This window comes from Carya illinoinensis, chromosome 2 (assembly GCF_018687715.1).
Source record: "Carya illinoinensis cultivar Pawnee chromosome 2, C.illinoinensisPawnee_v1, whole genome shotgun sequence".
Taxonomy (NCBI): Eukaryota; Viridiplantae; Streptophyta; class Magnoliopsida; order Fagales; family Juglandaceae; genus Carya; species Carya illinoinensis.
The window spans coordinates 26,674,604-26,688,004 of record NC_056753.1 but is presented as its reverse complement, the minus strand read 5'-3'; the positions used below and the strand labels follow the sequence as shown (position 1 = coordinate 26,688,004).

General features: G+C 36.6%; 1 protein-coding gene across 1 annotated transcript; it reads right to left on the bottom strand.

The window, feature by feature from the left end:
- Positions 1-407: 407 nt before the first annotated feature.
- LOC122300589 (eukaryotic translation initiation factor 2A) lies at positions 408-10,017 on the bottom strand. The gene is made up of 15 exons (XM_043111359.1): positions 9,667-10,017; positions 8,686-8,799; positions 7,737-7,815; positions 7,310-7,664; positions 6,932-7,118; positions 4,920-5,154; positions 4,773-4,841; positions 4,045-4,146; positions 3,828-3,868; positions 2,321-2,454; positions 1,575-1,638; positions 1,400-1,496; positions 1,187-1,305; positions 887-909; positions 408-797 (listed from the first exon to the last, which is right to left on the bottom strand). Exons 3-15 carry the CDS (start codon positions 7,774-7,776, stop codon positions 710-712), a joined length of 1,554 nt encoding a protein of 517 aa, XP_042967293.1. The 5' UTR covers positions 7,777-7,815; positions 8,686-8,799; positions 9,667-10,017; the 3' UTR covers positions 408-709.
- Between the last annotated feature and the right edge of the window lie 3,384 nt (positions 10,018-13,401).

Here is a 13,401-nt window from a genome sequence, read left to right as displayed (position 1 = left end):
GCATAGGCATTCCTTTTTTCAAGTAATTTTAGCCAACCATTTTCTTTGTTCTGATAGTGCCATATCATCCATCATATGCTGATTTCAAAGAAAATGAATCGTGCAAAACCAAATTATGTTTAATTGGCTTCAGCTAATGGTAATTAAGGATTAGGAAGTGGGCAGTCAGTCTGTTGGAAAGACGAATGTGAATGGGATTTTACCATGGAAGTATATTTTAAAGAGATTATTGGTGAGCAAGCTTTCAACAAAGAGATGAGATTTATAGGATGGCATCCGGCTGCGACTCAAATGGTCAGAATTTTAATGAAGAGCTTGGTTCAATCAGTAGGGTCCTAAATGCAGCTGTAATTCAAAAAATCGACCTGCTTTTGATACTGCCGAAAATAACTCTTCCATAAGCAATATTGCTTAAAATAAATAGATCTATTACTCGTCTAGTAATATCACAATTCTTCCAAAACAGTATGACAAAGTAAGAATTCCATACAGGGATCCATGCTCTCATAGTTGAATGCTTTTATTTTGTCGACCTCAAAATTGTTCAAGAATTGTAAGCCGAACCCCGCTCGAAAACCATACCCGCTACAACCTGATCAAGAAGGATCTACTGTAGTGGCATTCACACCAGATGTATCAAAGTCGTGCTTCAGTGCGTCAACTGTCTATGATGCATTTAGTAGCCATTTCAAAGCATTCCTGCATATAATCATGAACCACCGCCAGCCTCAGCAGCCTTTTTTTCCTTCTGTTTCTCCCTTTTTTTCTTGTTTTTCAAAGCATTCTTGCTCATTGCTCTGAATTAATCAAACAATCCATTAGCATTTCACAATGAAATCCAAACCATGAATATAAAGAACAAATGACCAATACGGATTGAACTTACTCTTGAGGACTCTCCCCAAATAGCTGTCATTACAAAAAAAAATATCAAATTATGAGAACCACGCATTGCAATTAACTAAATCCAAGTGAAGCTCAATCTAAGCAGTAGGAAACGTGTCTTATCTTCAGTAAATACAAAATCAACTAATCTCAAATATAGAAAATCTTGTTGTATGTTGTGTCTGATGCAAATATTTGGTCTGACCATGAATGCCAAAAGACATCTAAATGATGGTCTCGCATTTGGTTCCAACAAACAAAACAATTCAGGATAAAGAAACCAGATGTAGCTCATGTATACCTCTGCCTGAACGGCAGCAACATTCTTAGCATGTGGTGGGCGATATGCTGCAGGTTTCTGTGCAGGAGGGTTGTTGGAGGTGACTTTTGTGGAGGCCTGGGAAGATTTTGACCCTTGTCCTGAAAATCAATTAGACTGTGCAATTGAAAAAACCTATACAACCAAAAAATCCAGAAACAAAAAAAATTCAAGATTCAAAATACAAGACAGAACCTTGTGGTTTGGTGTCTTCAACCTTTAAAGAGTCAATAGACTTGATGAGTTCCACAATTTCAGGATACTTATCAGGTGACTCCGGTTTCCAATCGACCTGTATAAATAGTTTCCTTAAATAATCAGGGGGTATAAGTTATAAGCACATATGAGAACATTCACGATCAACGCTGACCTGGTACAACTTGTCAAACATCTTCTTGAAGTACAAGGACCCATTGTGGTGGAAAATTTTAATCCTTAAATAAGAACAGGAAAATCAGTAAGTGGTTCGTTTAGAATAAGTTTATCAGAATCACATCATCAGGCTGAGTCCCAGCCACCATTAGTATTGCTTGTATATAAACCAGAAACCGGGAAAAATATACGAATATTATTACTTCCATTTGATGCTTTTCAAGTATAAATGGTAGGCACTTCCTTTCAAATTACAAAGGACTTCTTTCCTACATGCTATGCCAAGACTTAGAACAAATGCCTAAGTTGCGAGTCACCTTTTAGTTTAAGCATCATTAACTTTAGTAGTAAAATGTGAATTTAAAGTACCACAAGTCGAAACTGTAATCTACCAGCAAGGATATTTTCATTGGAATTATTCATGATCCATGGAAAATACCACCAAATGGAACAATCAAATCAATATAAGATGGACTGTCTGATTGATATTAAACACCAGGAAAAAAATTATTCCTGCGAATCAACAACTAATACTTCTCATGGTGTGATAATAAGGAAAATGGCATTTACTTGGGAGAAGGTGCTCTTGATCAGCCAAAATAAAAATTTAAGCCTTCAAACTTACAGTTACATGTGGGAAGCATGCCTTGGTAGTTGGCATGCACCATTTAATGTGATGTATCTATTAACTAACTAGGCCCTCTCCCCAAAACACATTGACACAGTATATAGAGATTAACATACCCATTGTCAACTTGTAGTCTTGGAGCTGTTGTTGCAGTCATGAAATACCGGCCATCTGGAGACCACTCACTTGTAACGGACCATTCAGCCTTAGTTGTTCCAAGCTGCCTTTTCTCTTTGTAGTCCCAAAATGCCTATAGGGTAAACAAGTACATATATGAACTCTGAGATTACAACCAATATATGATTTTTTTTTTTTTATAAGTAATAAACTTTATTGAAACTCATGAACACTCTCTCCCTTTAATACAATAGCAGAAAACCACTGAAAAAGAGAAGACACAAAGAAATTCCAGATATCCCCCGCTGCTCTTTCCCTGTTGTTAAAACATCTGTCGTTCCTTTCTATCCATACACACCACAATAAGCACAATGGTATCATCCCCCAAGCCGCATCCAATTGAGAGCTATTACGATTTCCGTTCCAGCAGGCTAAAATCTCCACTACCCTCTTAGGCATAACCCAACTCAGCCCTACTCTACCAAGAATACCAATCCATAACTCCCTAGCCACCTCACAGTGAAGAAAAAGATGATCAATCGATTCACCATCCTTTTTACACATGAAACACCATTTCATAATAATCATACCACGCTTTCTCAGATTATCAATCGTCAAAATCTTCCCTAGTGCAGCAGTCCAAGTAAAAAAGGCAACTTTAGACGGCACACAAACCTTCCAAATGCTCAACAACCAATGTATGATAAGTCCTCTCAGGACCAAAAAGAAAAAGAAAAAGGATCCTTAGATGCATATAAGAGTGCTTGTAGAAGTGACTCTCTAAATTTCAACTTTTTCTTTTCCTTCGATTTCTCAATAAGAAAAAATTTAATCCCAAAGAGCGGAGAAAAAGCTGAAAAAAGCACAAGGTGGGAAATAAGCAAGAGAGAAACGGTAGAAGTATCAGCCATAGATTCTTCGTCTCAAATGCCACTAATGATAATATCCAAGAAAAAAAAATGAAATGTCTGTCCAACAATTATCAACCAAGGACATGAAATACCTATTGAACAAAAAAAAAAAAATTTTGATAAGTAACCTATTGAACAAAAAAAATTCTAAAGAAATTAACATATTATGTCGATCAGTGATACCAAAAAAAAAATCTGTTTTAGAATTTTTTCCCATTACAGGGAAGAAATCATGGCTGATTTATGTTATTTTAGAAGTATAAGAGTTGCAAGTCATGGAAAGCAAAAGAAAAAGAAAATTGATACTCTTTTTTAATTCTTTTTTGTCCCCTCTAGTCAACACCTATCAAAAAAAAATTCTTGTTTGTCCCCTCTAATCACCAAGACTATGGTAAAATCCCCTGGCTGTCAAGCACAAGTGTGCGTATATAGTCCTGAAAGGAGCCACTCCATACAAAAACTGCTGAGAGTAAGACCATACCCAAGCCAAGCCACCAAGTACCCCACTAAAGTGGGACCAGCAACACTAGGTAGTGACCCCTTTTCAAAAGAAAACTGGAGTAACAGTAGAGTAGAAAACATCTAAATTACATACCATGTCACCAGGTAAGTTACCAAAGCCCGCCAAACATAGAACTGCAAACAAGAGAATTAAGGCAACAGATTTGAAAGGTATTTTCTTTTCTTTTCTTTTCTTTTTTCTAGAAAAATATATACTGTCAAGAACTATTTCAAACCCAAAAAATAGATGTATAAATTTCTAATGCTCTCAACGAAAAAGGAGATCAATATTTTTTTTCAATGTAGGATACATTTCCCTTTCGGGTTCCAGCGGATGGTGTTGTAAGGGCCTATTCCAAGCTCAAGCAGAGGATTACACTTCTTGTCAAACACAGTTGCTCTAGCGGGCATAACTAAAATTAGTCAAGGATGAGTGCAATAATAATGCCAACAACTTTTTTTTTTTTTTTGATAAATAAATAATAATGCCAACAACTGAGAAAACAAGGGATCAGAACAGGTGATAAGCAAAACAGACGGACAAAAACACAACCCATTTCCTTTTCATTTGCATTCCCATCAAACACGTTAACAGCCATAACCATACAAGATAAAGAAAAAGGAAAATCTTTTCAGTAATTCAAAATCCTTGTTCTGTCACATTGACACTAACACCATCAACAGATGCTAAAGTACTAGAGAATCACCAGTAAAGAGGCCCAAAACTGGATATCATCTGTGTCTTATCAGTTTTTCAAAAAAAAAAAAAAAAAAAGCATAATAAAGTGCAATGGAAAATGATAAAAAAAAATTAAAAATCTAGTGTTTTATCAATCAAAAGATTTACAAATAAATTATTAATAGAAACCCATAGAAGGGGGCCAATCAATGATAACTTAACCACAAGCTGGAAGATTGAAGGGTTAAGAATAAAGATATGGCATATGGATTATGCTCATCCAAATTAATATGACGCTGTTTCTTTCACCAGCAGAAACCTCTCCTTTGAAATAAGTAATGAAACAGTGAAAAAGGATACATCCATAAACAACGGCAAACTCTGAACCAGAGTAAGACCACTGAACATCATGAACAGGACCCTCTTTACCTGCCAGGTTAATCAATGATCAGTTGCAGGCAGACAGTTAGAACTATTATTTGATTTATAGTAAAACTTAGAACATACGAAGAGACACAACTCCTTCATATGTCCCATCTGTAGTCAAGTAGTTTAGCTTTGATTCTCCATAGTAACTCTGGTTGGTTTTATCAACATCAGACTGCACCACAACTAGAAGTCCAGATGAGCCACGATTCCATTTTAATTGCACTGTTGAACATCGGAAAAAACTCCGACGAGCAATAGGTTGACTCTGTGAATCTTTTCCACAGGAAAATATCTGGATGCTGGCAGGAACCCCCTACATAGGAGTATTTAACTTAGAGGATACCTCACCTTTCTACAATTCAAAACCATGCATTTGAAACTATGATCAGCCAGTTGATAGCCAACCACTCTACCATTGAGCTACTGAGGAACAATGGGGGATTGGATCTCATAGAGTTCAGTTCCCGTTCTTATGGGATACAATAAATTGATAATGAAATAAAACCTCAAATACAAAAGCCAAATATCAGTTATATTTCCAGATGCTTGCTATGTAACCAGTAAATGAAATCATATCTGACTCTAGCATAAATGAATGCTAGGCCATCCACTGGATGTACTGAACCTCCATACATGGCACATATTGACAAATCAATCAAATAATTAATTGTATATGACACTCCTGGCTTCAACCATATTGCCATACGATTGATATTGTGAAAAATTATATCTTTTTTCAAATAACTGACTCGAATGAATTGAATTTTCAATATTTTCTGCATTTGAAACACTTGATAGATGCTGAGCTGCTTTCTTTCAGGATTTCAAAATAATAAACTCAACCCCCAAAAACAAGGTCCAGCAAGCTATCAAATATTATCTCAATTATCTTGTGACAAAAGGCAGACATAGAAGTCAAAACTTTCTTTCCTATATGTGTAAGAAGTATGGTGAATCTGTTAACCATGTCCAAACTTTCTTTCCTCTATGTGTAAGAAGGATGGTGAATCTGTTAACCATCTCTTTCTTCATTGTGAGGTGGTGACGAAGTTGTGGAATGAGATTTTTGCAAGGGTAGGCATTGCTTGGGTGATGTCTATGCATGTGGTGGATTTCTTGGCTTGCTGGCAAGGTATTGTGGCGAGTAGAGGCAGTGCAGAAGCGTGGAGGATGATCCCCTTGTGTTTATTTTGGTGCCCACGGTTGGAGAGGAATGGGAGATGTTTTGAAGATTGTGAACGTTCTATGGGGGAACTTAGGGAGTTTCTTTAGCAGCTTTCGGTTGAAGAATCTTGTAAGGGATGGGAACATTTGTAATGTTTTGCTTTAGTTGTGTTTTGTTTTAGCTTGTATTTAGGTGTATTCACTTGTATACATCATGTGTACTTGGGCTATATGCCTATTTACTTTGAATAAAATTTTCTTATTAACTACAAAAAAAAAAAAAAAAAAAACTTTCTTTCCTATAATGACATAGTTAAGATCCAATAGATGGGAAAGAAAAATAGAAAACCCAGGTATGCAACAAAGTTGCCAAGAACATGGCATACTAGAGTTTGTCATACATGTGATAGCTCCTACACCTGGTACACAGCACATTCAGGCTAGCTTAGTCGCTTTGTTATTTTCAGTTGTGTTTAGCATCAGCAGCTTATTCAGGTTGCTTAGGTGTGATTTTTATATGTACATTTATATCAACACACTTTATGTATATACAGAATAAGAAATATCTAAGACAAGTGTATATCTCTTGTTCTTCGTCTTTCCCATATATTTATAAAAGCTTCACCAAATATTCCATCCCTATTCAACCCTGATGAACAAACTCAGTGTTTCAAGATCCCCAGTTATCACAAAATCGAATAAGGCAGTATCACAAAATAGGATGCATGCCCCGTTCACGGTTTGTAGGGTGGGTAGGGGAATTCAGTTTCTCCAGTCCACAACCACATAAATGGAAAGGCATACAGAATGCCTATACACTTAGGACACAATTGAGCTCATTCCCATGCAATTCCAAGTTATCTCTTCATATGTCAAGAAAAAAGAAAACAGCCCACAAAATCAGTCTGGGCCAAAAGAGGACAAACCTTAGATTCTGGAATAAATACTGCCACATGGGACCCAGGTGCCTTAGAAAGCTCAATTGCTGCCACTCCAGGAACTCTTAGCCTATAGACAACTCCTTTGGAGAAATCTTGAGCATCAAAAAATTGGATCTCATTAGTTGCCAGTCGACATGCAACAGCTTCATCAGAGCTAAATCGAATTGAGGGCCTGAAGGGCAGAAAAATTAACAATTGAAATTACTTTTCAAACCGAGGATCTCAAAACAGGCACACGCTCTGTTTTACCAGAAAATTGACCTTAATTGCTCTATTAGGCCTAATAGTAAAATCAACTCATACAGTATAATTTTTCAAGAGGAAATAGTAAAAAGTTAGTCCAATAAACTCTACTAGGTGTACCATGTGGCTGTTGTCATGTTTTTTTGAAAGTGGTTATAAACAGAATCACCAGTCTCAATCTTCCATAAATTCACATTTTTGTCCTGTGGAGTTGAGGATTTTTGAAAGGTTTGAAAAAAATTCCCACATGGGGACAAGTTGGCTGCAGCTACATTGGGGACTTGAAAAGATCTGATTTCTTTGGAGCTTCTGCAGTCATAGATGCTAATCACGGAATCAGATTTCATCACCATGAGTCTGGATCCATCTTCACTGAACTTTGCATTACTGGAAGGAACCTTTTCAATCTTGATACCAGGTTGACCATTGCTGAATGGGGGCCCATTCCAGAGACAAAACCCTTCTGGTCCCCTAACTAGTAGAGGAGAAAGAAAAGTAAGAGGCAGCCAATATAGAGCTTATGATAATGAAAACAAAAATTAGGTACCTAAAATCTCCAAAGCTAGTGAGGGGTCAATGGAAGCCATAGCAGGCTAATAAGAGGTATATGTGAGCGGAAGGCAACCCTGTTGATAAAATGACAGAAAAGATGGTGTTAGGCTCAGATGATTTCAAAAAAAAAAAAAAGCTTCAGCCAGATAATATTTTATTTTTCAGCCAGTTAGTATTCAAAATATTAGCAATGAAGTACTTTAGCTGACAAACAACTGCTAGATAAGTTATTTTACCTTTAAAATATCTGAGAGTTATCCTGTGAAGTGACAATTCTTTCTTTTAATTGTTATTCGATGGCTTAAAATCTTCATTATTTTCTTGTGAAACATTGTGAAGCACCGAATTGCTGTCTCCAAGCTTCAGAGACCCAAGATGAAACTTCATTTAAACAAAATTGGACTTTTTCAAGTGACATTAGGGACTCATTTTCTCACTGGAAAACTATATCGATGAATAGGACTGAGAGTTATTTCAACGTTTGTCTGGGCTTGTTGCCCCCACTATCATTTAAATTCCTTCTCGATTATCTGATTAGCACAATTATGCATAAAACTAACACCACCAAAATTTGAGGTGGGAAATCAACTTAAGATCGGATAATGACCCTGAAGGTTAGTATTCTATGTTTCTCCAATCGGATGGAATACAAGGGCTTAAAATCTACAATGCCTCTTTAAGATATTGTCCTGCCACTGCCATCCCTCTCTTACGCATAGCTCCCATCATTTAATTCTAACTAATAAATAAATAAACACCGTGCTAAAAGTTTCAAAATACTCGCTTTTGAGCTTTCAATTCATCATTTCCTACAAGAGAAAATATATAATACTCAAATTCCTAAGTTTCCTTTCTTTTCGTACGTTTTCTCAAGAAACAGAATGGAGCTTATCATGTCAAGTTCGACATAGAGGGTGTAGAGAGAGAGAGAGAGAGACGTTTACCGATCCGGATGATGGAGCCGGAGAGAGTGCTGCCGGGGATAAATGGAGAGCCAGGAACCGACGTCGTAGAGGAAGTCGACCTTGTGCAGTGCAGCTCTATAGTTCACCGCAAAACTGCGGAGTTTATAGCAAGTAAAATTCATTAGCAATTTAGCCACGTGCTTGTATGAGCTACGGCACCGTATTGACCAAAGCAAGGCAAAGCCCATTAAAGAGCATAAAATGTCTACAAAGAATTGCATAATGGATACAAAGAACTCACTACTCTATTTATTTGTCAACGTGAATCTAGATTATTTACTCAACTTTTAATTTATCGGTAATGTTATACGTCACTCTCTTATCTTATTTTCATTCTATTATATAAAATGTGATACATTTATTATAATAATAATTCTTATCATGGGCACATTCTCTCAAGAAATAATCTACCCAACCTCCAGTCTGCGGATCGCACTCCACACGACTGATGTGGCGAACCGGGTTCGTCGCCCATGTCACGGTTCGTCTCCCACACCCCTCCCGAGCTGCCCTCAGAGTCTCAGACTCTTCTCTCTCTTCTCCATCACCCGGATGCTCTCACCCAGCCTCACCCCTCGTTGTAGCATCCCTCAGCCAGATCCCAAACTCTTCTCCCTCACCTCTCACCCCGACGCCCTCACCCTTCATTTCTGTCACCCCCTTCAGTCCAGACATTGCAAACTCGCAGAGAAACCCAGATTTGCTACCTCACATCACGGTAACACACGTTGGGCATTTTTCCTCTTGAAATTACACTAATTTCGGTAAGGCTTTTTTGGTAAGATTTTGGAGAAAGAGATAGAAGGCGGAGATTTTCTTGTGGTTGAAAGTCAAGTGAAAGACCAGATTTTGTTAATGGGCATCAATTTCAGCAGCCAAGAAATAAAACACCAAATATATCAAACTGGAAACCCAAAAAATAAAAATAAAAAGGTTGCCAAGCTTGTGAAGAAAACTGACCGATCGAACTAGAAGTTTCTAGGAATCAACAAGCGCTTTTTGGAAGGAGAGATTCAAAGGTGCAGATCCAGTGGTTTTGGTTTGGTTTATTTGGGTTGGCTTTCCTCTTGTGGACTTGTGCGTCCGAGAGAGAGAGAGAGAAGAGAGTTGAATGCTTTGTTTTTTTTTTTTTTTTTTTTTTTTTTTTTCTGTAGTGTGTGCTGTAATGCGCTGATAACAGTCAAAGAACCCCAAAAATTAATAGAGACAATGAGCTGGGCGGTGGGGGAAGATTGACGCCGAAGAGAGAATTAGGCCGCGCCGGCGCCGCCGGCGGGGGGGAGAACAACGCGGGACAACGTACGCGGGGGTGAAAATTGAAGTCAGTCTAAAAGAACCCACAGTTTATGTTTAGGAAGAAAAAAGAAAAAAAAAAAAAGCCACGTAGGCTGGAGTGTGGGAGTTGTGTGAACAGTGGGTGGTTGTGTAGAATGACTTCCTCTCAAATCCCCTACAAGAAGACCTACTTAGCCTAGAAAGTAGCGAGTAAGGATGAAGGACATGAAGGACATTATTGAGTTATCGACAATTTAGTGCGAATCGAGGAGAAGACCTAAGAGCACTTCTAATGGTTTTGTAAAACTCATTTTTATATAAAATTTGAAGAAAATTAGCTTAAAATTGCTTCCAACGGATCATGTATTTGCAAATTTATTTTCCATTTTGCTATAGTATTTAGCTACATATAATATGAACTGTACACAAATGTAAAAATATTGTATTTATTTTTTCTCTTTTCATATACTTTGTTTCCCACAATAGTTTCTCTCTTCTTGTACTTTGTCTCAAACAAACAATTAAATAATATAACATTTAGATGATATAAAGAAAAAATAGATAAACTGATATATGATATATTGTAAAAATTAGTATGTAAAATAAAAAAGTGAGTATTTGTGATGTATTTTAAAGAATAAGATAAATAAACCATTGAGAGTGCTCTAACATCCACAAAGGTGAGGCCTCCTAATATAAGACCGGATCCCAAAAATCACGTATTGGTTCGGACAAATTCAAGAGATAAATAAATTGAAATATTTTCATGACCTTATTGAACTACTAGGAAAATCTTTTTATAAAAAGGGTATCAGTATATGTTGCAATCGCTCTTTCTTTTTTTTCCTTTTTTCCTTTTTTTGTTTTTTAATGTTCTGTTGCAACTCTTGCATCTAGAATAAGGGAAAATCTTCCCATACTAACATTTTTGTAAATCTTTCTTCTATTGCTTGTTAGCATTGGCTATCGGTCAAGTTCATTCCTTTCTTTATAATGATTTTGTCTCATTTATTGTTGACTATTCTAGAGTAGGATTGTTCATTCGAGCCGGAACTCGGGATAACTAGATTCCGGTTATGGTTTTCGGTCATGATTAAATCTTGACCGAAACCCGAATTTTGAAATCCAGATAAATTTGGACTGAGTTTCAGGATTTAAACCCAAAACCCAAATTTAAAACCCAGTACCCAGGTTTCTTAAAACCTTCACTACCCACAATTTCCCTAGCCACCTGAAATCACTCATACTCTCTCTCTCTCTCTCTCTCTCTCTCTCTCTCTCTCTCTCTCTCTCTCTCTCTCTCTCTCTCTCTCTCTCTCTCTCTCTCTCTCTCTCTCTCTCTCTCTCTCTCTCTCTCTCTCTCTCTCTCTCTCTCTCTCTCTCTCTCTCTCTGTGCATCTGTGATGCCCTAACCCCTCTCGTAATCACTCTCTCATCTGATTTGTTGTCTGCGATGCCGAACGGTGGAAGTGTCGGTGACTAGCAGAGGCTTCTGTATGTTTTCTTTCTTCTCTTTGTTGGGTTTGTTCTTTCTTAGCCGAAGCCTAAAACTATAAGGTATTTTTTGGGTTAGATCTGTTTAGTTGAACAATGGAAAAATAAACATTTTTTGGGTCTAATTGGGTACTGCATCATGGCAAAATGCTTTGAGCGTTAAGGAAAATTGCCATACTCAACTCGTATCATGCAGTAAGTACTCTAACACTAGTTCTTTCTTCTCTGTTTTTGCATCTGTATGGTATGATTGATTTTATTTGCTGATGAAAATTGATTGCCCAATTATATATAATGGTTTTTTCCCTTACACTTATTAAAAAAAAAAAAAACCACACAAATTTATTTTTAGTGGATGTTTATACGCACCATCAATTTAAAAATTGATGCTTGAAGATGTCCGTAGATACAGCAATTTGCCTTATGACAGTTACATTGGGCATAATGAAATGACTTCTTTATAAAGATCACCTATGGCAGCTCCGTGTTCTTGGGTAACATGTAATCTTAACATTCAGTTAGGAGGTAATTTGGTGTTTTTGTCGAAAGGGGCTCTGGAGGCTCCAATATTGGCCCAGCCCACATTGTAGCTCAAAGACCCACTACGACATAAGGATAAATATCTGAAAAGACGGCTTGACTAGGAGGGATAAGCCATAATATGGCGGTGAGGTCTCTCTAATGATTTAGGAATAAGTTTTGCAGTATCTCTAATAATTTAGTGTTTAGAGATGTTTATGATGAAGGGGTTTTATGTCTTAGAACAACACATTTTTAGATTTGGGTCTATTTTGATGAGGGTTTGATAAAATCTGCACATAGTTGCTTCGTTTTTTAAGTCTATTCAGCTTCATTTTGAATGTTTGAGGAGTATTTGATTGTGATGGGTTTTAGAGTTTGGGTGAAATTTGAATCTTAGGATTAATTTTAGATTCGGTGGGTTAGAGATATGTGATGATTTTGTATTAGATCTGTTATGATTTTGTATTAGATGTGGCCTGGCTTATCAATTTAATGCCTCTTGAATGTAGGGTCCTCCAAGAAATCTGTTTATTGGTGGAAGTTTCATCCAAGAAGCTGTCTTATTTAAATTTATTCATTTTTCCCATGTTGTTCTAATGAGCTGATCCTATAGATCAAGTCCCTATTGTCCAATCTACTTTGTTGAATCTTTTTATTAAGTATGTGCATCACTGTGTGGTTATATTTAGTACTCTTGGCTGCATTAATATCTTTATGCATTCTCATATTACAGGTCTTTTGTTGGAAAATATACATCTTTTTTTTTTTATCATATTCATATACCAAGCATAAATGACTTGGCCATTTTTCATAACCTAGTTTTTGCATTTCTTGTTTTGATTTTGGTACATTTATGCTGCTAGTTATTCTGTTGGTTTTGACATACTTTTTTTGTGAAGCAAAATTTACAGAACCAATGCAACATGTCACCTGTCCTAGAGGGTTCTTCCTTTTGCTTACAACTCTAATCTTCATACCATATGGTTTCATGCGTTTTGGAAGAAATTGGTTATGTTGTCTTTAAAACGTTTAGCCTCACAAATGGCAGTAACATGCTCCAATGCATGACACAAGTAGATTTAATTGTGTAACAAGATTGTCCAATTGATTGGCTTGATAACCTATTCTATTGGAGTTGTCATATTCATAGTTTTACTTTTCTCTCTTTTTTTTATTCACCCAATTATGTAAATAGAGGATTTAGTGTTTCTTTTCATAGTTTGTGTTTTTTTCTATTGAAATACATTCTTATTCTTCAGTTTGGATGCCTACAGAGAATATATTAAGAATTCAATGTGGCGGTTGTCTTCCGTTTGAGTGGCAACAACGAATATACTTGAAGTTTTATTTGATGTGATTAAATCACATGGAAAATTATGTTATTGATATGTAACTCATATATTG

Excerpts from the sequence above, each read along its gene's own strand:
- LOC122300589 (XM_043111359.1), bottom strand. The coding sequence starts at position 7,776 with ATGGCTTCCATTGACCCCTCACTAGCTTTGGAGATTTTAG. Across the intron at positions 3,869-4,044 it reads CTGGAACCCGAAAGGGAAAT|TTCTATGTTTGGCGGGCTTT; the intron begins GTATCCTACATT and ends TCTTGTTTGCAG. Across the intron at positions 910-1,186 it reads TTGCTGCCGTTCAGGCAGAG|CTATTTGGGGAGAGTCCTCA; the intron begins GTATACATGAGC and ends TTGTAATGACAG.